Below are 26,547 nucleotides of genomic sequence, written 5' to 3' on the forward strand. Positions count from 1 at the left end.
ATCCGGTTAAAAGCGGTTTCTTTTTTATGGAACCCATGTTATGAAACTTAACAAAGACCATGCATTCAAAGTATCATTTCTGGCCCTTGATCTTAAATAGATGGTGCACAGAACACATTGGAGGCTGAGCTGGGGTGCACGTGGGGAACAACACAATGCAGATTTAAGACGGTACAATCCAGAAAAAGAAAAACATGCAGGCCACTGCTTATAATATGAGAATGGATTCTTTTTTCAGTGTGAAATGCAGTCAAAGACGTTAATGGCATTGATAGATAGAAACAGTGAGATCACTGGTAAAAGTCACCACAATGTGAGGATACCAGTGCTTGCAAGTGCCATCCAAACCAATCTTTATGGTCCACATACTCGAAAGGAGATAGCATGTGTATGATGGACACATCTTGCTTTAAAGTTTTCTTTTACTTTGTTGCTCGGGTTTCAACCATGGAGTCAAAACGATGAACTATATCATCAGGGATATCTTTGGTGATGACCCTCGCAGAAGACAAGGTCTTTCATAACACCAATAAATGAAAATCACATATGCAAAGCAGGCAGAAATCTGCCACAACTAATATACATGGAAATCAGAGCGCTCCTATATGCAGTCCTAACATTCCACCATAATATCTTGCGAGTATTTCATAACAAAACAAAAGGCTTTTACACTCTCCCAAAGAAATTGAATGTCTTGTCAATTAGACGAAATGAGAGAACGCCACATAAACTGGAGTCCATTCGATACGCAAAAGCATCTTCTTGAAATCTCAATATCATGCTTTAGATCCCAAGAAAGGCTGCACATCACATGGTAATGAAATTGATATGAGAAAAAAAAGTCAAAAGGAAGAAAGAGATGGAATGACACTATAAACATGAGTGTATATGCATGTGATAAAACAAAGTCCATAGGGCTACTACATCCATGGCCTACATTCTACACACTAGCAGTACACATCAATCTTTACAGATACGATAAAAGAAAATATAACACATATGGTGACAACTATAATGGTTCCTTCGGAACCTACAAAATGTTTGCTATGGAACTGCCAAGGGTGAAAGTACCACAAGTAGATACTCTTAATAGTCATAGGGCTACTTCATAGGTTTGCAGTGAGATTTGGACAAAAAATAGTGTGTGGATATAATGAGTATATATTGGAGCTTGAGAGAAGATGAGAGTAGAGAGAGGTAAACATTGATTACATATTTGTTAAAGAAGACGTGATATGGTTCTGGATTTACATCTGGTCCAGATCCATACTTTATGTTTTGTATTTCTAATTTGCACATGTGCACATATTTGTATTTTGTATTTATAATCAAGGTGCAGCAACCTCTTGTCTTTCTCTTTCTCTGCTGAAGGTTGACGTGGCTGGAAATACAAATTCTGACATGATATCAGAGCAGGTTGAACCGATCCACGCTCACTAAGGTTGGCTTCATATTTCTTCTGTCCATCTCTTTCATTTTCCTTTTTTCTCTTCGGTTTTACGTCAGATCTGAATTTCAGAACTGGGCTTTCTCTATATTCTATCGTTTTCTCCATGCAGTCTAAGACAGATCTGGTATTGTTTTTTTCAGATCTATACTTGAAGATCTGTGATTTTTTTTAAAAAAAAACAGATCACGTCAAAACTGATATGTTCTCTCCTCTAATTATTCTTCTTACTCTTAATCGTTTTTCTTGTTCTCACAAAACCAGATCACGTCAAAACTGATCTGTTCTCTCTTCTATTGCCTCAATCGGTCAAATATCCTTTCTTCTAAAATTGTTTCGGTTAAATATCCTTTTTTTCTAAAATCATTTTTATTATTCTCCCCTAATCTCTTCCCTATTTTTTCTTATCCAGACTGCTGTATTGCATCTTAGTTTTTCACAACAGAAGTTCTGTTTTCTGCATCTCATTGTTGTTGGGTCGATTATTTTTTTTTTCAGAAAAGCCGACATTTTTTTTGGAATCGTAATCCATTGTTCTGAAATATTGGGCGTCATAAGGACCTGTGTTGTGGTTCTGGTATATAACCAGAACTAATTTTTCAAAAAAAAAGAAAGGGATACACAGCACGGGATCCATAATCAAAACGCATCGAAAAGTTTGCAATCCATAATTGAAAAATATGGATTCGTCCTCTAGCTTTCTGAGTCAACTTGTATTTGAAAAACTCAACCATTCAAATTTCTTGACTTGGAAAAGACAAATAATTCCCTTCATACGAAGCCAAGATCTTTCTGGGCATCTAGATGGATCAACTCCAGCCCCGCTTCAATTTATCACACAGAAAATACAGGATGATAAAGGGGTTGTCTCATCTCGGATTATTCAAAATCTTGACTTCACGACTTGGATGAAAAGAGACCAAGCACTAGTCGCGTACATCAGTTCTACTTTATCACAAGAAATACTGATTGCAATTCCAGATGTTTGTTCAGCCGCTGAACTATGGAATATGTTCTCAAACTTATTCTCAAATGTCGGAAGCAAAAGTTTTATATCTCAAGCGAGAATTTCAATCATTAAAGAAGGGAACTATGTCTGTTATGGAATATCTGAACAAGGTAAAAACATCACAGATCAGTTGGCACTTGTTGGATATGTGATCTCATAGAGAGATAAGGTGCAACAAGTTTTAAGCGGACTGGGAGCAGACTATCATGTTCTTGTCACGTCCCTCACATGCTTGCATGTTTGACCTAGTTTTAAAGATTTACGAGCTAAACTTTTACATTATGAGATCAGTTTGAAGAACCTTTCTGATGATGATGGTGGGCAACTTGACTCACAAAATGTTTTGGCTACTGGGCTGGTTTATGAACAAGGTCGTGGTGGATGAAATAATCATCGTGGAGGTAGAGCTCGAGTACGATATGGTGGACAAGGGGGCGTGGATTGCTTCCTACCCAAACATGCCTCCTAATTCTCATGCAGAAAATCCAAGAAATATCCCCACATGCTTCTTCTGTAATAAAAGGGGGCACATTAAAGTTGACTATTGGTTCAACCCTCAGAACAAAGGTAAGAATTCTATTATTCAGTCAAAAAGGCAGACTGATGGGAGTAAATCTAGTGGAGATGTGCAATAACTTTTATTGATAGCTATTTCAAAGATGACAATAGCACAAAATGACCAGGGAGTATGGTATATAGACTATGGGGCAGCCACCCATGTTACGGGGGATGCAGGTAAACTCTCGAACTTATCTCTTTATTTCGATAACGGCAGTATTGTCACTGGAGATGGAACTCATCATTTTATTTCTCACATTGGGAATACCATAATACCCTTCTTAAATTCATCCATAAAATTGTCCAATGTTCTACTTGCTCCTAATATAAAAAAGAACATTATTTTTGTCTCCAAACTTGTAGATACACATTCTACTGTCAAATTTACTTCCTCTTCTGTGTATGTCAAGGACCTTCAAACGAGGAAGACGTTGGTTAAAGGGGAGCGACGAGAAAATATGTATATCTTCAAGGAAGATCCTTTTGTTCATGTTTTTGCTCCTGTCGTCTTGAAGCCTTCGTTGGAGTCTGATGAATCTTCTTCTAAATGTCTTCTTAGTCTGTCTAAATGTAATAAGTCAAATATTTGGCATAGTCGACTTGGTCACTGTAATTCCTCTTTTGTTGAAAAGCTTGTAAGAGATAATCTTATCTCCTCATCTAGTTTGAGTCCTACTTTTGATAATGAGAAATATGCAAGTTGTCAATTGTGCAAAAGTCATGTTCTTCCTTTCAGTTCAATTAATAAAAGTGCTTCAAGACCTTTTGAGATTATCTACTCTGATGTATGGGGTCCTGCACCTACTTGTTCTCTTTTAGGAAGTCGATACTATGTTGTTTTCATTGATAGTTATTCTCGCTATACCTTGATATACTTCATGAAACATAAATCTGAAGTTCCTCAATTGTTCAGAACGTTTCATGCCTCTGTCAAAACTCAATTTTCGTCAAATATTATTAATTTTCAGTGTGATGGGGGGAGGTGAGTACACTTTAAATGACATTATTGCTTTTCTTCGAAACAATGGTATAAGTCGCAGAGTTTCCAGATCGCACACACCGCAACAGAATGGTGTGGCTGAACGGAAACACCGCCACATTTTTGAGAGTGCGATGAGCATGTTGCATGATAGTCATATTCCTATTGATTTATAGATAGAAGCTTTTCACTCTGCGGTTTATATTATAAATTGTTTGCCGATGGTCATTTTAGCCAATAAATCACCTTATTATACTCTTTTTGGACAGCACCCAGATTATGATAATTTACGAGTTTTTTGCTGTGTTTGTTGTATGTGTATTGACAAATCATTAAGAAATAAGTTTAAGGATAAAGCTTCTAAGTGCAGATTTATGGGATATGAGGATGATTATAAGGGATATCGTTGCTACGAGTCTCTATCCAAGCGTGTTAAGATCTCCAGAAATGTGGTTTTTGATGAGCAAAATTTTGAAGATGAGCATTTTTTACAAAATACGCGTCATAGTGTTGAAGTTTATTCTCCATGGTTGAACGTCGAGTTGTTTGCTAACATCAACGAAGAGTGTTCAACTGATTGCAGTGTTGCTCCCATGCTTATTCTTGTACCAGCTGAAACCTCTTGCACAACTCAAATCGAGATTGATAATTTGACGCCCAAGGAGATTGAGAAGTTTTCAGGACAAGTCTATACGAGAAGAGCAACAAAAAATATTTCCACCATTATTGATGTGATTGTTGATGAACCTGAAAATCATTCTTTTATCAGAAGATCAAAAAGAATTCGACACCCAATTCAGAGATGGGTTAGTTATGATAATTTCGCTTTGGATTTTCAGTTATTTCTGTCACAGGTTGAAAAGCAAGATGAACCTACTATGTAATACCCACGATTTTTATTAGATAAATAAATTTAGATTTTAAGTCATTAAGGTGATACATGAATATTTTATTGTTTTAATTATTTATTTGTAATTGGATCTTGGATAACCTATTTGGATCCTTGAAGTAAATCGGATTTTAATGGAAAAATTTCTACAACACTTTAGTGGGAATTGGTATAGCTTAAGGCGATGTTCGGATCCACAATATTGCATTTGGATCTTCGATATCAGAATTTCAATATTAATCTGGATCATTGTATTGAAACCATAAAGATCAATGTACATTTAGCTGAATCCATAATAATTCATTTGGATCCATAATTCTAAATCAGAGTAGGATCAAAACTTTGGATTTTTGGATCCGAAATTTTTTAAGGATTGGCGAAGCACAATGGATCTTGGATCCATATTGATTTATATTAATTTTGGATAACGCAAATGGATCTATATTAACCTATGAAAGACCCACAAGATCGTATCGAAGAATAAACCAAATGTATTAAGAAAATAATATTTTAAAGCTTGTAATATTTTGAATCCTTAGACAGATCCAAATTGCCCAACTGAGTGGTTTCATTAAAGATGTGGGTTGTGGGTCTCAGTGGTGGCCAAACCGAAATAGTACCCAATTGGGGTGTAATATATATATACTAAGTATAAATACACACACACATATATATATATACACACACACACATATATATAAATAAAAATAAGATGATAATATTAATACTAAGTATAAATAAAAATATATGGATCCGTAGTTGGATCCGTATGGGTCCAAATATCGGACCCAAACCATCAATGGGCCGCATATCCAAACCGTGGCTAGATCACGGGTCATGGATCCGGTTGATCCATGCCCCGCACCACACCGTGCGTTAAATAAAAAGAAAGAAAAAAAACGAAGTTAAGAATGGGGGCACTATGCAGGCCCGATAAAATGAGTGTTAGGGTTCAGAACCCTAACACAGGCCAAATCACAAGAGGAGGAGGAGGGGGCAATGCGCAGCCGCCGTGTGAAGGGGGAGGATAGCGGATCCCCTTCCGATTTTCGTGGCACCCTTCCATATCTCACCTCCTTCCTCTCCCATTTAGTTGAACCCTCTCTCTCTCTCTCTCTCGGTCTTCCTCAACTCTCTCCCGTTTTCCTTTCCGGCCACCAGCCGCCGGCAAAACTGCTGATGTCGCCGGCGACCCTCCACCTGTGGTGGCAACCTCTGAGCGCCGGAAGAGGTAGGAATTTTCTGTGTTCTCCTTGTTGGGTACGTCATGGATTGAAGCTATGGTGTGGGTTGTCCGAAAAAAAACCCCAAATCTTCGATTTGGGGATTTCGGCTGCTGTGAAGGGAACCTCAAATCCAGTTCATCCCTTGTCCTTAGATTCCTTTTAAACTTAATCTCATTGAAAACCCCAAATCACCGATTTGGGGGGGTTCCGGTTTTCTAAGTTGGAAAGGGGGGTTGTATTTCGGATCTTTACTTTAAAATATGTTACAATCCTGAGTGTGTATTTTTTTAAAAATTTCTGTAAATAGCTTCTTTTTCTTTTCATATATTTTGTTTGCAAATCCTGCTAAATTCTTTGTTAAATTATCAAACATGACTGAATCTGGATTTTTTTTGTTCTAGTACACTACAACTCAGTCGATCTTTGTAACTGCATTAGTCTGTATAACGTTAAATAATTGATAGTTCAATTTGGGTAATTTCGGTAATTGTTCCTAGCAAAAAAAATGCGCATATTTCCTTGGGTAATACTCCTGATGTGAGTAGTTGACATTAGATGTATAAATTGTCATTCTGATCATGCTTGAACCCTGAATATGATATTCATTATTACCGGATGATTTTCAATTAATCTGTTCAGATATGTATATTTTGAATTACTCTACTTATATATATATATATATATATATATATATATATATATATATATATATATCAGAATAAAGACTGACCTGTGAATTCTGAGTGAGCATTCAATATTTACTAATATGTTTGTGCATGCATATGTAGGTGCTTATGAGGCTCTTGGGCATCATGTATGCTATAACTTGTATTTGGAAGGTCTGACCAACTTATAGATTTTATTTTCATGTTCCGTACAATGATAGTGAACATGTCATTTAGTTAATTAGGTTTACGCTAATGACAATACTACGAGATCTTGACGCGAATGCTGGCATGTTTCTTGGTTTGTCATCTTTGCCCAAGAAAGAACAAACTTCAACACTTGAAAAACAATATAGGTTGAATTTTAAGAAATAAAAGTATTTTGGTTGATTTACATATTTGGTGTAAAGGACCATCTTCTATCTACAAGTTAAATGGGACATCTTGACTTCTTTGTAACACAGGTTGTAGTAAGTTCAATCCTTAGTATTTGACATATACAATGATTACATGTTATATTATTTATGTTCAAATTATGAATCTGATCCGCATAACTTATAGTTCTGTTATGTTATGTATGTTCAAATTATAAATCTATCCTAGACAGCATAAGGTCCTATTATATTGGGTATTTGATATTGTTCAAAGTTTGCATCGGATCCACACAGCTTAGGGTTCTGTTATGTTTACCAATATATTTGTGAATAGTCAGATAGTAAAACCCGATTCAAACAAATTGTGGTTATGTGATTATGCTGCATGGCTTTCAAGAAAAATTAAAAATTGGTTTGCCTGTTTTCCAGGTTGAAGCAACTGATCAGAATTTGTAATATGTTTAAACAGTAAATTGTGAGTTTGTGTGATTGACATATTAACACAGTTAATCCGAAATGTGTGTTTATGTTAAAATAGCAAATCTTTAAGTGTATGATAGTCTAAAGATGTTATATTATTATGACGGTTTTAATACTTGAGTAATACATTATTTTGTGGATTTATATTAAGACTGATTTGCCTATTATTTTGTTGGCTGTGATCAGATCTGAGTACTTGTGATCACGTATAAGCTTATACAGTTGTATGCATGATGTTGTGTGAAATAAAAAAAATGTGGCAGTCTCATAAGCTTCTTTCTCATAGTTTAAAGTATGTTGGCTGCGATTTGTTTTAGTGGAACTCATATGCTTTCTCAAATTAAGTCGGATTCAGTCATGTGCTTCTCAGTGATGTTTGAGATACATTCTCTTGTATGTCTTGTTCAGTTGATATTGCCAATTTGGTGTTCAACTGCATAGTAACTTATATATTAAGTTGATATTTAGTTGCGTATTAAGCTGCATAATTTATGTTGTTCAATTGCATATTCCTTAAAATGTTCCAATGCCCATTACGTGCATATCATCTAGAAGATTCAAATGGCCATTAAGATGCTTATTCTCCCATGTCCATATGCATGTTAAACTGTATATTTTTCTGAAGTACTTTTGCCTAACACTACATAATTGCTGAAAGTATCAAATGCCAACTAAGCTGTATATCTTGTGGAATGTTCAAATGAGAGTGTGTTGGGAGAAATGTATATAGTTGTATTACCAAATCTCTAGGACTATGTTGCATGCTCAATAAAGGACACCAACAGTGTCTTTGCGTGTTGGCAGAGTTTTTAATACATGCCACCCTGTGTTGGGATGTCACAAGTCAAAACCTAATGGTACGTTGTGGTAATTTGCTATTGAAGAATAAATAAAAAAATAAAATAATAATGATGATGAATGAGGATCTCACAACCGAACCTATGGGTCGGTTTGTTGTGGACATATGAATGTCAAGCCAGTGTGTTGAGGGTCATGCATAGACCATCGAAGTTATGATGTGAATCCACATGAAAAGGAAAATATAATATTGTTGTCTGACTGGTTTAAAGGCACCGGGGCACTTTGGGTGGGTTATGCAATCAATATGACAAAGGATTGGGATTGTTCTTTACACCTTGGTAAAATGACTAAGGTTAGGAATTCTACTGCTATGATAGTAGAAGGAAGTTAGGGAAACGCCCTGTACTTCGGAAAATAAATTAAATGAAAAGATTAACCCACTCAGATTCGGGCTTACCTTGGAGAGGGTAGGTGGTACAAAACTCCGGGGACGTGTTTATCTGTTTCGAGCTAAAGTGACTCGTTGGTCCCTAGTCCTCGGAGTTAGGGGGGGCGGGGGGGGGGACCCAGACTACCAATGTATCCTAGGCTATGTCACATGGGTGCGGGTGCGGGTGCGACACGGGTGCGGCGCAATTTCAAAAATTTTGGACACGGGGACTCGGCTATATATATATTAAATAAATATATATATATATATATATATATATATATATATATATAAAAGACTCGGTCAAAGTTGTGCCCATTAGGGGACAGGTGATGAGTTGTGAAGGCATTCTGTACACTTTCTTCATACAGGAATAATTCACTTTTGGGCATTTTCTTCATACACTGTAATAATTCACTTTCTTCATACAGGAAAAAACCACAAAAACTTGAGTTGTGCTCATTCTGTACTTAAAACTTGAAAGTGTACAGGTTTTTTAGTTGTGATGGGTTTTTTTCCTTACAGTTGTAGCCCAGAAAATTTAAAAAAAAATTCCAAAAAAAAAAAATTCCAAAAAATGGACCAAAATGACCCTGGGTGCGTTAACCACACCCAGGGTCGGGTTGACCGAGTCCGAGCCGCACCCGTGTCGGTGCGTGTCGACGCGGGTGCGGCGACCTTAGAGCCGAGTCCGTGTGACATAGGTCCTAGGTAGTAGCTCTTTGTTCTTCTGCAGAAGTTAGGGATGCATCCTGTTTTTTGTTTTGGCCTTTGGGAAATTCTCTCGGTCACTGGCCGCTCCCTTAGGATTTTCAGTCTCAGTTAGAATGTTTGGGTTAATAGAACAACTTTGAATAATATACCCCCGAACGTTCTCTTCTGTGATGGTTGCCTTGGCCCGTGTGTACCCACGGAATAAGAAAAGATAAAAAATAATTAGAACAGCTAGGTATCACAGTGAGTGGAGTTACTAAAGAGACAATTTCATATTCTTTCTAACATGTTTTATGTTCTGAGCGTGTGATGAGATGCATATCCTGAAATGTGTGGATATGAAGTAATTGAATTCATATTGTGACAATTACCTGAAGGTTGTGCAGGTTACTGTTATTGTTGTTGCATAAAAGCTTTACTTGCTTAATTATAGTTGTTGCATAACCTGTTTACTTACTTAAATATATGTCTGTTATTGCTATTGCATAGTCTGCTTTACGTGCTTTGGTATATTCTAAAGATTCACACTTAACACTCACATCACATGCTAGATTCATGATATACCTGCATTAAGAGTTACAGTTTTCCTACTTAGACGTGGTAGTCTAATTCCAATCAATTTACTATTTGTCAGGTAAAGAATAGGGTTTATGAGCGGCTGCGGGATGAGGCATCAGATCGAGATTTTTGGATTTATTGTTCCAGGGATCGCTTGAGTTTATTGTAAATTTTAACTGTTCATATCATTTAAAACTCTGATGATTTTCATTAATATTGAAATAAAATAAATGTCTTGGGTTTCTCTCCACCGTAATGTCTCGAAATGCTTAATCCTATATTATTTCTTGTTTACGCTGTAAAAAAAATCTTCAAATTTTGGGTTAAAATTTCGGGGCGTTACATACTACCATCTATCAGGCAGTCAAGTCACACAAGTAGATAGAGGCAATGAATGAAGAAATGGAAGCGTTACATGGATGTTAAACATGGGAAGTTGTTCACAGACCCAATGATAGAAACATCGTAGGGTCTAAGTGGGTTTTATTGTCCCTTGATGGACTTGTGCATGTGCACTTTGTATTTATGTTATTGTAAGGCCTTTGAGGCTCTTGTTTTGTTTTTTCGCATATTTTATTGCACATTGTATCGTATCATAAAAAACAGGGAAAAGAACACTTAAAATTGTAACAAATAAAAAATTCACAAAAAATAAGAAACAATTAGAAAAATCATAGAATACAACAAAGAGTTTAAGCATGAAGATCAACTAAATATAGATATGCCATTAACATCAAGTAAAATTCATTATATAAAGTCAGAACATCAAGCAAAAAGCAATGGTAAGTGTTTAGGACGTTCAGTACTCAAAAGCTAAGTCACAGGGACTCGGCAAAGCAGGTGCCACACCCGCGTCGACGCAACGCGATGCGGGTGCAGCACCGGGTGCGGCCAACACGATCCTAGGTGTGGTCAATGCACCCAGGGTCATTTTCGTCCACGTTTCAAATGTTAAAAAAAACGATGAAAAGGAGGATTAGGGCAAAAAATTTTACCTTAATCTCTCCTCTCCTGCGCAGCTCAACTCGAGCTCTCTCGTCCTGACGCCACCTCCTAGGCTCATCCTCTCCCTCGTCGCAGGTACGTACCCTCTGTTAAAATATGTGTACTCGTACACATATATGTATGTTGAAATATAATCCTTAAATGTACATGTATATATTTATATATATAAAAAGATATGTATATGTATCTCTATTTATATATATATATATATAAATATATATATATTTTCTCTTCCTAAAATACCGTCAAGGGTATTCTTGTAATTTGTCATTTTACGCATATTCCAATTGAAATATGCATTAATTTTTCTTTTATTTTTAGTTTCTTTTTTTTTTTGTGGTTTGCGCCACCTAGGGAGGCTCCCCAAAGAGTCGTTGGGGAGCCCCCTATGTGGGTCCTCTCTTGTGTTATAAATAGGGGTCTCCCCCTTTGTATTCTTTACTCCTTGGAGGAGCATTTGCTCAATTGTATTGGGTTTTTACCCTCTTCTTCTTTTTTCTTCAATGATATTCAACTTATGACTTTAAGTCGTATTTTGCCCCTTTTGTGGGCTTATGTGTTAGCACATTATGTGCTTGTGTTGTTCCCTTTAGTGGGTATATTCGCACTTCATGTGCATGTGTATGGGCTCATTATTGAACCTAATGTATTCAAAGCCACTTTCTAACATGGTATCAGAGCAAGGTCACGATGGGGTTGTTCTTTGGTGCAACGGAAAGCGTGTTGCTCAAGAAATGGTGAAGTATTCATTGTTCTTCCCTTTTCCTTATGTTTCCGGTATGTATCTATTTTCCTAACATATTATGCATTATGAAACTATTTTTCTTGCATATATCTTGTACATTTAGTGTTTATGATAGTTGAATCATTTCTTTTCACATTTCGCGTGTTCGTATATTTTAAAATATCTCCTTTTAAATTTGGTAAACTTGTTTGTTGTCCAAATATATAATTCTTGTTTATATATTTATCGATTACTCATCACATATAATAGTAATTTATGTTTTTCAAAATTATCTTCAACTATGAGAGATTTATGATTTCTACATAAGTATTTCATGATTGACCTATAAAGTTAACTTTTAAAAATTATATATGATTTCTTGCTAAATTAATGATCTTTGTTTAAAAACTCTTGACTCTCGTATAAAGCCTAATTTGTTTGAGTTCCTCTCTTGTTTATGGATTTTAGTGCATCTTTTGTGAAAAAATTGATAGAATTCTTGTATGAGAATCTCTCACATCTAAATCTTTGTTGTTTGTCTTTTTATGAATCCTAAGTAGTTCTTGTTAATGATAACTATTTATGAGAAAGGCCTTTCAATGTTTTTTTATTATTTAAAGAATTTTGAAAAATTGTTTGTAATAAATATGTTGTATGAACCATTGTGTTCATTAGGAAAGATCTTTTAAAAGAACTTCTCACACTATATCGAATGCATAGTGTATCTATTGCATCTTTTGGTATAAAAGATTTCATTAATTTTGACTTTTCTTCTAAGGATGCAACTTTATAAACTTGTTGGTTTGTATTTTTCACATAAGGTTTCAAAACCTCTTGATTATATCTCTAAAGATGCCTACGTTGGCCGTAATATGGTCTTCTTTGTCTTAAATTGTATGTGTCAAGCATATAATTGCATAATTAAAGTTTGAGAGACTCAAGCATTGCTTTTTCTATAAAGTGCATGCTTGCTCACTTTTGTGTATTTTTTGTATTTTGTGCACATTTGTTTTTCAAATATTTGTGCTTATATGCATTCTCTCTTTTCTATAAAATACATGCCTTAGTGCATGTTTGTTTACACCTTGGTGTGTATTTGTTCAAGTATTGTATGAGTGCCTTCGTGCACATCCATTGTGAAGCTTTTGTGCATATTTCTATTTGGGGAAATATAATGAATTTAGATATTGACTCTTTTGTTTAATCATTATAAAACATTGTAAGTGCTTATAGCACTTTATACGTTTCCGCATATCTCATCTCAATCAAAGAATATTAAAGCTTGTTGTATGGGATTTAATCCCAATTCTATAAATTTCAAGTACTTTTGAATATTCTTTCTTTGAGTATTGTGTTAAAGCTCTCTTTGAGAACCGTTACGGTTCTTGTGATTCCTTTGTTAAAAGCTTGATTGTCTTGATTATCCCAAAATGATTTCTTTATGTCATTATGTTTGTTGCAAAAGTATTTTTGCCTTTTATGACACTTATTTTATCCATCACAAGTTGTTACATGATGCATCAATCCTTTTATGGCCTTATTGTTATATTAGAGATGTTTGTTGAGGTGAGTTATGAGCACCTTGTGTTATGTCATTTTAGATTGTCCACTTGCCATATTAAAGATGGTTGTTGAGGTGAGATATGGGCACCTTGGGACTCTAAAATAATTTGTTATACGATCTCTAATTATGAGTGTGTCACTCATTTTTTTCTTTTGGCCATTGATCTAGTAGATGCTCTCATTTATATGTAAATGTGATGGATATTTGAAACCTTAAATGTTTTAAGGTATATTAAAATCAAGGTTTTTGGGATTATTGCCCAACCTTTTATTGTTTATAAATCTTATGAGTGTGTTTTCACATTTATGTTTTGTGCTTCTGTGCACAAGTGTTCTTGGTGTGTGTATATTCACACATTTATTCTAAAATATTATTGTTATGGGTATTTTTTTTGAAGAATAATGTTCTATTGATTCAACGTTTTATTTATATGTTTGTCATTACAAGTTTTATTGTCTCAAAAGTCTTCTCCTTTTATGCCCCTTATCTAAGTGTCATCATATGTAGACAAGACATACTATTACACATTTGTGTGTTGGTAGCCCTTTGTTGGTTTTTGTTCTCTTGGTCTAGTAGCTGAACACACTTGTCTTGAGTGTTATTATATGTAGACAAGGCACGTTGATTCACACCATGGTCTGTGATTTTAGCCTATGTTGGCATTTGTGTCATTGTTCTAGTCGCTGAGATTTATGCCCATAGTTGGCTTCTTTCACTCATTTCAAGTGTCATCTTATGTAGACAAGAGACGTATTGTGTTTTAGCCCATGGTTGGCTTGATACTCTTGTTCTAGTAGCTGAACATACTTGATTTTGAGTGTTTTTTTTACGTAGACAAGAGATGCTTTTGGTCCATGTTGGCGTGTATTCTCTTGTTCTTGTCGTTGATGCACTCATTTCAAGTATTATTACATGTAGACAAGAAGTATTTTTACACACCTTTGTGTGTGTCTTTGGCCTTTAATGGCATTATATTTATGTTCTTGATCTAGTAGCTTATACACTTGATTTATGGGTTTTGGAGGACTAATGAGGTAGTTGCTTGTAGTGGATAAACTATTTTTGAAATTTGCAAAATTTCGTTCATAACTTGTGTTTTAAGATATTCTAGTGGATCATATCATTGATATGCATATTTGAAAACCAATTTAATATTTTAGCATTTAATCTATATATTAAGTGCTTATGGTTTTTCGGCCACTTTTTTATTTGATATGAAAAATGAGTTTTTTGTCATTTGAGTGAGATTTTTCTAAATGTGTAAGGTTCTCTACTCAAATAACACTCATTATTTTGCCTCCTAAATGAATTTAAAACTTTTTGAACTCTTGTGTTCATTTTTTACTAAAGTATGTTTGGAGCATGATCATTAATGATTTCTTTTAAGTGTTATGATAGTATATGCATATGCTCATTATGGCCTTTTAGGCCCTCTTTTATTAAAGCATATGTTGCTTATGCCTCTTCGTAGGATTATTGTGGTGTCCCTTAGTGGACTATTTTGTCATTCCCCATTATGGGGTTGTGTTTGTCCAATGTTGGACCTTATGAATGCATTATGCATTCTTGCAATATGTTTTCACTCACTCTTTAAACATGATATATGACTTTGAAACTTTGGTTTTCTAAATTTTCCTTTCATATTAAAGTAATTATCCTATCATGTGTTTCAATAAGTTATAATTTTGCACCATGGTTTTACGGATGAGTCATCCGATATGGTTTCAATTAATCTTGTTAGGAATGTTCCTTTTGAGTAAAGTGCAAAGATATTTTTTACTTGTTCTTTGTTGTTATTCCATAGGATCTTGGAGATAGGATAAAAAGAAGTACCCTGGATGGATCGGGGAATGTGTTCACCATTAGAAGGCAATTGGAAGAAGGCATTTACAAGTTTCAATAGCATCCTTACGGAAGCCTCTTGGAGTCTTGCGCCTTTTTTCAATCTTTTTGTTTCCCTGCAAAGATTGAGGGAGGGTGTTAAAATATGTGTACTCGTACACATATATGTATGTTGAAATATAATCCTTAAATGTACATGTATATATTTATATATATACAAAGATATGTATACATATATATGTATACGTATCTCTATTTATATATATATATATATATATATAAATATATATATTTTCTCTGCCTAAAATACCTTCAAGAGTATTCTTGTAATTTGTCATTTTACGCATATTCCAATTGGAATATGCATGTAATTTTTCTTTTATTTTTAGTTTCTTTTTTTTTATTTTTTGTGGTTTACGCCACCTAGGGAGGCTCCCCAAAGAGTCGTTGGGGAGCCCCCAACGGTCACAAATGTGACCGTTGGGGGCTCCCAACGACTCCTTTGGGAGCCCCCTATGTGGCTCCTCTCTTGTGTTATAAATAGGGGTCTCCCCCCTTTGTATTTTTCACTCCTTGGAGGAGCATTTGCTCCATTGTATTGGGTTTTTACCCTCTTCTTCCTTTTTCTTCAATGATATTCAACTTATGACTTTAAGTCATATTTTGCCCCTTTTGGGTTTATGTGTTAGCACATTATGTGCTTGTGTTGTTCCCTTTAATGGGTATATTCGCACTTCATGTGCATGTGTATGGGTTCATTATTGAACCTAATGTATTCAAAGCCACTTTCTAACACCCTCTAGCTCCCTCTCGCTCTCTTCTTGTGTCGGCAATGGAGGGGTCGAGCCCCCTGCTCCCTCTCGCTCTCTTGTTTGGTCGGCAGGGAAGGGGTCGAGCCCCCACTGCGCCCTCTCGCTCTCTTGTTGGGTTGGCAGGGGAGGGGCCGAGCCCCCCCCCCCCTGCTCCCTCTGATTTCGGTAGGGGATGGGCCAAGCCCCCCCTCTCGCTCTCTTGTTGGGTCGACAGGGGAGGGGTCGAGCCCCTCCCCCCCTCTCACTCTCTTGTTGGGTCGGCAGGGGAGGGGTTGAGGCCCTCCCTGTTTCCGGCAGGAGAGGGGCCGAGCCCCCCACCTTGCTCCCTTTGATTTCAGAGGAGAGGCTGAGCCCCCCCTCTCGCTCTCTTGTTGGGTCGGCAGGGGAGGGGGTCGAGCCCCCGTCCCTGCTCCCTCTTATTTCAGGGGAGGGGTTGAGTCCCTCCCTGTTTTTGGCAGGGGAGGAGCAAATCCCCCCTCCTTGCTCCTGATTTTATTATTATATATATATATAATATATATTATATTTTTATATTAAGATGATGTCTGTATAATTGAATTGAAATTTTGAATGTATTTTTTTTATGTTTTCAGGATAAAAATGACGGATAAAGGGAAAGGACTTGCGTCATCCTCATTCCAACATGTGAGTTTTGTTGTTAGTTTTGTTGACAGTTGTAGTGGGATTGATGATGTGGGCCACCATGGGTACATGTAGATAAACTTGCAAAAATTGGAGAAGGAGGTCGTGGAAACAAGAGATTTCGATGCAAGTTCTGCGAAAAAGATTTTGTTGGGTCTTACACAAGAGTGAAGGCTCATTTGTTGAAGATACCAGGACGGCATTTCAGGATGCAGAAAAGTTGACGAGGCAATGCGAAGACAATACAAGAAAATACAATAAAAATATGAGAAGGGAAAGACAATGGCCGATTCTTATGCAGTTAATGTGTTATTTGCAAGCCACCAAGAAGATGTTGAAAAAAAAAAAAGTCAATGTAGGAGGTAGAGGAACGATACAAGCAGCATTCAATATATATGGAAGAGAAGAATTTGATAGAAAAGTTGGGAGGTATTTTTATTCTAGTTCACTCCCATTTAATGCGGCTAGAAATCCTTATTGGAAGGATTTAATAACATCCTTGGCAAATTGTAATTTGAGTGGCTATGTGCCTCCAAGTTCAGAAAAAATATGAACCACACTTCTTGTACAAGAGAGGGAAAACGTAGAGAGGTTGCTGGAGATTAAAAAATATTCATGGGAGCAAAATGGAGTTTCTATTGTGTCTGGTGGATGGACAGATATTCAAAGGCATCCACTGATCAATTTCATTGCTTGTTCGCTTAGTGGCTCAATATTCTTGAAAGCAGTTGATGCATCTGGGGAATATAAAAATGCAGAGTATTTGAAGGGATTGTTTATAGAAGTCATAAAAGAAGTGGGTGATTAAAAAGTGGTACAAATTATTACAGACAACGCTCCAGTTTGTAAAAGTGCAGCATTGAGTTTAGAGAGTGAGTACCCTCATATTTTTTGGACTCCCTGTGTAGCACATAGCTTAAATCTGACCCTAAAGAGCATCTGAAACCCCAAAGAAGAAGAAAATTCATAAGCATATGCTTTATGTTCATGGATTGAAGATTTAGAAAGAAATGTCAAAAAGCATTAGGAATTTTATTATTAACCATCATTGTACTAATGTTATATTTAATAGGCATTCTAACATGAAATTGTTGAAGGTCGCTAAGACACGCTTTGCGTCCATCATTGTGATGGTGAAGAGGATTAAAAGAGTGAAGAATGCTTTGATTAACATGGTGACTGATGAAAATTGGATATTCTATCGTGTTGATGATGATATCAAGGCTCAAGAAATTAAAAAATTCATTCTTGATGATGAGTTTTGAAACGGAGTAGTATACTTCCTTCAATTTACGCAACATATTTGAGAAATGTTAAGAGAAGTTGATAAGGATGAGTACATGCTTCACAGAGTTTATGAAATGTGGGATAATATGATTGAAAAAATACAAGCTATAGTTTTTAAGCATGAAGAAAAAAATCCTGCATTGGATGATTCAGAATTTTTTAATCATATTCATTCAATTTTATTCAGAAGATGGGATAAGAGCAAAACTCCTTTGCATTGCATGACACATTCTCTTAATCCAAAATATTAAAAAAATAAGTGGCGGGCTGGTGGTATTGGTTGTGTCCCTCCAAATTTAGATCCAGAGCTATCATGACATAGAAATATGTGCATGACAAGACTTTTTCCAGAAGCATATCTTCTACATCAAGTCACACAAGAGTTTGAAAATTTTTCATCTTCGAGATTATATGGACCAGCATTATTCGCGAGAGAAGAGCATAATATAAATCATATCACATGATGGTCAACATTTGGATCAGAAACACCTTTTCTCCAACGTCTTGTATTAAGATTGCTATCGCAGACTGCTAGTTCATCTTGTTGTGAAAGAAATTGGAGCACATATTTTCAAATCCACAACATGAAAAGAAACAAACTCACCAGCAAACGTGCAGAGGATTTAGTATATGTTCATTCAAATCTTCGATTACTTTCGCGAACCAATGATGAATACAGGTACTAATTTGCTCTCTTAGTTATTTGATTATTTTTTAGTTTTTCGTTTAAATATACTTGTATTGTATTTAACATTTTCAAATTGGATTTGTAACGCAGACAAGAAACATCCAAATTTTGAGATGTAAACCCAAAAGAGTGTGACTTCGAGGGAGAGCATGATTTCAACATAACAAACATGGATTTAGTTGAGTCCAGTATTCCTTCTAATGATGCATTTGATGATGAAGAAGAAAATTATTAAGATCCATTACTTCGTCAGGGTATACTTTGGTAAGTAATTTAGTTCTTTTCTGCTTTACTTACTTGATTGATATTTAGGTTGATTTATGTAATTGCTTTACTTATTTGATTGATATTTAGGTTGATATATTGCATGTATGATGAATGATATTATGACAATGTTAACTGTTAAATGTTAACCGTTAAAACTTCAAAATTATATATATATATATATATATATATATATATATATATATATATATATATATATTTACATTTTTGCCCTGCCGCACCCCCGCACCCAAGGTTTTTAAAAGTGCCGCACCCCCGCACCCACACCCACACCCATGTGACATAGCTCAAAAGTGTTTAGGAGCTAGCAGTTTTCATAAATACATGTGCGTGTAGGCAGCATTTTGATATTAACCTGCAACATCATGCACGTGGAATATAATGCTGACTTTCATAAAACAGAATCCTGGTAGTAAACAAAAGTCATCACGACATTGCCACAAAGGACAAATGATGTAAGGTATGTGTCCATGATCGCAGACAATCCTATCATTTTCATGCTACTATAAAGAACATAAAACCAGAAATATGAGGACATAACATGAAAAAGACAGGTGGGCTGAAAAAGAAATGTTTAAGAATGTTGGAAGGAGGATAGCAGTTGGCCTTGGGCCTGAGACTTGGCTTGCTTTATTTTACCTGTTTTTTAAATTCAGTCCTTGGGAGAATCACATCATAATGGTTTAGATATGTTTTATGCCAAATTATTTTCTTAATATGATTTGCAATTAAGCATTTTGTATAAACTGCTTAACAAAGAAAGCAAGATGAACCATCTGTCTCTTGCAAGATAACAAACACAGAGCATTCCGAACAAAGTCTGAAGAAAGGAGAAACAAAACATAACAGAAGCCAGCAATTTATCAGGTGGTTATTGAAGGCATAGTTACCAATTTACCATATATTGAAAAAGAAAAAAAGATCACATAATAATAGAAAGTTGTTATGTAATGACAAACATCCATAAAGTATCTCAAGTAAACAATGAGCATACCTTGACTCCAGCTGGCGTTCCAGGTTTTGCTGTAGTAGCACTTAAATTTCCATAAGGAAACTTTGATTTCTTTTCTGCAGGCTTTAGTATTTGAAAAGAACACATTAGAGTTTCATCTACACTCATCATAGCACCGGCATTATCAAACTCGCCACAATAGTTGGGTGCTGAGAATATTGTTACAAGCTGTCTGTCAGCAAAGAATTCATAACCATCCTCCACAACCTGCAAATATTAAAAACACACCAACACATTTTCAGACACAATTTAAAGTGCACTAGAGACAAATTAAAATTTGATAGGTCATAACCTGGTGAGCACGACAAATAAGATCAAGATCATGCTTCTGCAGAAACTCTGAAACCTTATCAGGGCCAAAGGTATAGGAGACACCCCTATCATTCATTCCCCATCCCTGGACATCTTTACTTGGATCAGACCACAAAAGATCACACAGCAAGCCAGTGTCTGGGACATCAGTTGGACGACTTAAATTTCTAATCTGATCTAAATTAATCAGATCAGGGGAAAGACCGCCATGCATGCAGAGTATTTTTTCATCAATTAGAGCAGCTACAGGCAGGAAGTTGAAACAATCCGTGAAAACTTTCCACAATCTCACATTAAATCTCCTCTTACACTCATCATAAAATCCATATATACGGTTTATAGAAGCACATTCATGGTTACCCCTCAAAAGAAAGAAGTTCTCTGGGTACTTGATTTTATATGCAAGGAGAAGACATATTGTCTCCAAGCTTTGCTTGCCTCGATCAACATAATCCCCTAGAAATAAGTAATTGGCTTGGGGAGGTAATCCACCATAATCGAAAAGCCTCAACAAATCAGAATATTGACCATGGATGTCACCTGAATTAAATAAATTAGTAAAATTAGGCATAAATGAAACCAAAAACTGACATGGAAAATGATCAGAACATGCACACATTGTACTACCAGTCTGACAATTGTAAGAGAATGTGCAAGACATGAGGATAGAAAAGCCACTAGAAATCAAAAGGTCTCACCATCTACCAGAAAATACTGCACTTTCAATTCAAACATTGGTTCAACACCTACTAAGAAAAAGAAGAAAAAACAAGGAAATCTATATGGCAGAAAGTTACATTTACGAAACACAATCACACAATAACAAAAATATTCTCCCATGACAACAAATAGATAATAATTTAGATGAAAACAAATCAAGGACTTCAAAAAATAAAAATGGTGCTTGATGAGGATGACAATTGGAGTTGGAGGCAGCTACAGGATGAAACTAAAGCACAAACCAATGAAAAAACTAGCAATTATGTTGGACCAGAGTTAAACGACTTTGACAATGTGTTCAAGTAGATGTTATCAACCTATATTTGTAAAATTATAGTTGTCCTCATTATGAGATTATGTATTACATTATTACATATTCAGCCATGTTCAGTTTATTCCATAATTAGGCATCCTTGATATTGTCATTTTTTTCTTGTGTATGTTTTAACTCTGTAATTAACTTTTCAGAAAAATGTGAGTTTTATATTCTTAGCTTTTTAATTTTCTGACCAATTTTCAGATCCTTTTTCTTTATGCATTTTGTGATATGATAGGATATAAACAATAAACCTGTTATAATTAACATTATGAAATGCTTTTCACAATCAGTTAAAAATCAACAAGGTTTATGGGTACCCAAGGCAAAAGTTTAGGACATTGCACATCCTATCCATGGATGCCCAATTAAACAAGCAAAAATGAATTTGCTAAAAACTAAAACACATAAATTTACATCATTATTGAACAAAACAATCAACCATAGACATGCTAACACAAATTTAGTGCATTTTATCCATAGTCACAGATATAGGCAATATTGCGAAAATATAGCGATGATATCACTATAAATTCATAAAATGCTATTAAAGGAAAAATATCACGATATTTTGAAAATGTCAGAAATTTATATATATCACAATACTATCATGATAATATCACAAGAACATCACATTATTATCAATTACTTCTCACTTTTTTACTTGTTTTCTATATCTTAAGTACATTTTTCTTCTTTCCTTTATATTTTGTACTTATTTCTTTGATTAGACATGTATTTTATTATCTAAACATGTTATTTTCTAACTTATTTCTGCTATTTTTATACGTTTTAACATTTTCAAGCCCTGAATTTTTCTCGAGATTTACCAACTAGACCTATATTATCACAAGAAATTGCCTTGCCGAGATATACACGAGACCGATATTTGTGACTATGATTTTATCACACTATTAAAAGAGGAAACAATTATACACCCCTTTGAGTCAAGGATCATGGATCAACACAAACCATCAAGATCAGCATCTACTGAAAGTCGTATCCTCATTAGAGCTAATTGAGTGTCAATTTAGCTTCAAAAAAAGATGGTATGGGGACATAGTTATATATATAAAGAGAGAGAGAGAGGGTTTGGGTTTAGATCAATGTTGTATCGTACCGCTATCATTCAAAAATTAGAGATTTATATCAAGGTAAAAATCAAGTTCCACACTCTAACAAAGATAACACCAGATGATCTGACATGGAAATGGGGCACTCAAGTAATAAGTGAAAACGGATTGAAAATCGAGTGCAACTATTGCCATAATATTTTTTTATATAATATGAAAGTATAAATCTTATGGCATGTTCTTAATTGAAAGATATTTAATATTTTGCATTGTCGTTGTAAGCGTGCTTGGGCGAGAGTAGTACTGGGATGGGTGACCTCCTGGGAAGTCCTCGTGTTGCACTCTCAAATATTTTGGGATGAAGGCGTAGTAGTTGTTGTTGTTCTTGTGATTGTCGTTGTAAGATAGTTGATGTTTGATGATGTCATATGCAGCTCATAGAGACATAAATACTTCATATGTGATTTTATGGTTGTATTTTGTGCAATTCATCATTGTTTCATGTGTTATGATTTTTTATAATTTTTTTAGTTTTTTCTGAATTTTTATAACTTTTTAGAATTTTTTTTAAAAAATTATAAAAAATTTATGATTTTTTATGATACGATATGTATCTTATTTTGGGCCCGACCGATACAGGTAACGATATGATACTTATAAGCTTGGTTCAGATTAAGTGTGCATCTATATTAAAATCCACTCCACACTTGATCCAGATCCACCTTTTTAATAAAAAGGTGGGGGCATGAAACCCCCTTTTTCTCTCTTGGTAACCCCACCCCACCGCCTTTCTCTCCCTCTCTTTGTAACCCCCACCCCTCATCTCTCTCTCCTCTCTTTGTAACCCTAGCCCATCTCTCTCTCTCTTTGTAGCCTTCACCCATCGCCCCTCTCTCCCTCCTCTCTCTTTGTAACCCTCACCCACGCCTCCCTCTCCCTCTCTCCCCCGTTGTAACCCCCACCTCTCTCTCTCTGAGTAAGAGAAGAAGAAGAAAGTGGTACCTCTCTCTCTTCGTTCCTCTTTTTCTTACTTTTCTCTCTCTTCTTCTTCTTCTTCTCTCCTTCTCTCCTACTATTGAGGGTGGGAAGGGGGAAGGGAAAGGGTTTACACAGAAAAAAAAAGAGATTATGGGTTTGGAGCAGAGTTACCGAAAGCGCCTATACCATAGGGGAAGCGTGCTTCCCCGATACGCGTTTCGGAAGCACGAAACGTCGCGCTTCTGAAATGCGCGGGGAAGCATCCCTTTTTTTTAAGAAGTGTGCTTCCCATAAATGGGAAGCGCATTTCCCTTTTATGGGAAGTGTGCTTTCCTTTTATGGGAAACATGTGCGCTTCCCCCTTGCTTCCCTTTTTTCATTTTTTTCATTTTTTTATTTTTTTCGCTTCCCCCTCTCTTCCTAGGTTGCTTCTGATTTGCTTCCGAGACGGTTCGTGATTCGCTTCTAAGTCATCCGACGCTTCCCGCTTCCTAAAATTTTGAAAGTGCCTCGCTTCCCGCTTCCCGCTTCCCGCTTCACGCTTCCCGCACTTGTTTCCTCGACTGGCAACCATGGTTTGGAGTTGGGTATTAGTTGGACCTGACCCAACCCATATGCCCACATACCCATACCACACCCGGTACCTGTATGTGTTGGGATATGTCAACACGAGTACGTGGCCTGTTTTGCCATGTCCCGATGACATAGCTTGTCGGCGATAATCTTTCAATTTTTTTTCTTTCATTCTTTCAAGAGTTAATCTAATTTATATCCTCAAAGTGCAAACAATACTTTGAAGCATGCCAACCCCTTCTGCATACATGTGGGTGTTAATATATACACATATAATGTAAACATATATATGTTTACGTCTATGTCACAGGGACTCTTCAACTAGGTGCCGCACCCGCATCGCACCCGATGCGGTCAACCTGACCCTGGGTGCAGTCAACGCACCCAGGGTCATTTATGTCCAACTTTTGGACTTTATATATATATATATATATAATTTTTTATATTTTTGCCGCACCCCCGCACCCAAGTTTTTTGAAAGTACCGCACCCACACCCGCACCCATGTGACATAGGTTTACATATATATGTCTATACATATATAGTTTAGGGGCATTTTAGTCTTTTACATGTATATTCAAAATAAGTGTATTTTCATTTTATTCTTTTTGTTTTTATTATTTATTTTATTGTATTTATTCCCAGCCTTGAAGGGATTTTTGGGAATTGGGTAGAGAGTCGTTGGACCCTACCCAACGGCTAGAATCTAAACGGCTCTCTATGAGCCTTCTCTTGTATATATAAAGGGGTCTGCCCCCTCTCCATGTAATGTGTTCTTCAAGGGATTATTCCCCAATAATATTAATCATTTTTATGTGTGTTCTCAGCTCATAAGTGGTCCATAAGAGGTCATATTCCCAAGTATTCCTTTACCCATAAGTGGTACATCAAGCATATACTTCAGCAAGTGACATGGTATCAGAGACTATAGACTCCTTGGTGATATTCAATTCTTTATCAAGCATATTTTGAAGTGGCGTGAAGATCGAGTCTTGCCTCGGAAAGTGTGCCTACCAACCTTCTTGATTTTTATGAACGCACAGAGACATTGGTGATTTAAAAGGAGTTGAAAGTTTGTTCAAGTATTTATTCCTCTTTCTCTCTTGCTTTGTATTCATTGGTTCCATGGCCGATAAAAAAGTTGTGACGGTAGTCCCAATCAGATTTGATGGAAAGAACTACAATTTATGGGCTACCGCAATTAAAAGAATCTTTATTGGCAAAGGATTGTGAGAGTATGTTATGGTTCCGCAATAGAACCACAACTCACAAAATCCATTAAAGAAAATGATGAAACCATTAAGGAGGAAGTCCTCAAAAGAAAAGAAAAGGAAAAAGCCCTTATAGGTTATAAGAAAGTTTTGAAAGAATGAGAAATTTCCCATGCCAAGGTACTTTCCTTATTTATGGGAAGTATGGACGAAGACACATGTGAAACTATTTGGAGTTTGAAAGAGCCAATGAAGCATGACTCTTTGTTAAACAAACTTGTAATCAATGTGACATTTCATTTAGATGGGAGCTTCAAGACAAGATACACAATTGTAAACAAGGTGACGAGTATTAATGAGTACTTTAGCTCTTTAAAGAAGTCATGGGATCAAATGGCTAAGTTAGAGCCCATTTGGGAAACTCCCAAAGATGCTCAACATAGAAAAAAGCAAATAAACAATGAATAATTTTTTTAATTTATGAGAGGATTGCAACCCAAGTTTAAGCAAATGAGAATTAACATCATTCATAGTAGACAAGATGAGCTTACTCTTATTTAAGAGGTTTTAGCTCAAGTGTGCATGAAAGACACTAGATTAAGGTCTTAAAATGAAGTAAAAGAAGCATGTTGACTGTTTCAAAACCGAAAGCCAACACCCATACATAACTTTTATAAGAACAATAACTATGGGAAGAATCGTGTGTGTGAGGGTAAAGAAGATGAAAGGAAAAGAGGAGGTATTTTTTGTCATAATTGTTGAGAACCGGGTCATATCAAACAATTTTGTCTGGAATTCAAGAACAAAGAGGAAAAGAAGGTTGCTTCGATTGGAACTTCACAAGTTGATCAGGACTCTTCAAACAAGACAATTTCAAACATGTTTCTTTCTCAACTTGTGGAAGCATTGCAACCTCAAATCAAAAGACAATTCATCACTAGTGTCGTTGTCTCTTTCTCTTCTCCTCCAAGTATAACTTTTTGGCTTTTAGACTCGAGTGCATCATTTCATATGACATATGATAAATCTATACTTTCCAATTACAAAAATTCTACTTGTAAAAGAAATGTTTGCATTGTCGATGAAACCTCACTTGATATTAGTGGAATTGAAAATTTTAAAAAATGTCCTAGTTTTAGTATTCCTCAAATAAGATTTGTTCTAAAACTAAATCTAAATTTGCTTTATGTTTCTCAAATCACTGATCATAGATGTAGAGTCTCCTTCACTTCTAACCAATGCTTAATACAGGATATCCAGTCTGGGAAGCAGATTGGGGAAGGGCATAGAGGAGACTTGTACTATATGGATAAGTTGAAAATCCCTATCAAGAATTTTTGCCTTAATGTTTAAAAATTGGATAAAGTTTTGTGG

General features: G+C 35.8%; 1 protein-coding gene across 2 annotated transcripts in view; it reads right to left on the reverse strand.

Annotated features, from left to right (window-relative positions):
- Positions 1-516: 516 nt before the first annotated feature.
- The window catches only part of LOC149818998 (serine/threonine-protein phosphatase PP1-like), a 41,100-nt gene continuing 15,069 nt past the window's right edge, over positions 517-26,547 (reverse strand). For both annotated transcript variants that reach the window (XM_089985834.1, XM_089985835.1), the window contains exons 3-5: positions 20,284-20,843; positions 19,974-20,198; positions 517-800 (exon numbers count right to left, since the gene is read on the reverse strand). In XM_089985834.1, coding sequence (XP_089841960.1) covers positions 777-800; positions 19,974-20,198; positions 20,284-20,843 — 809 coding nt within the window. In that variant the 3' untranslated portion in view covers positions 517-776. The remainder of the gene's footprint in view (positions 801-19,973; positions 20,199-20,283; positions 20,844-26,547) is intronic.

This window comes from Nuphar pumila, chromosome 13 (genome assembly GCF_984573655.1).
Source record: "Nuphar pumila chromosome 13, dmNupPumi1.hap1.1, whole genome shotgun sequence".
Classification (NCBI taxonomy): Eukaryota; Viridiplantae; Streptophyta; class Magnoliopsida; order Nymphaeales; family Nymphaeaceae; genus Nuphar; species Nuphar pumila.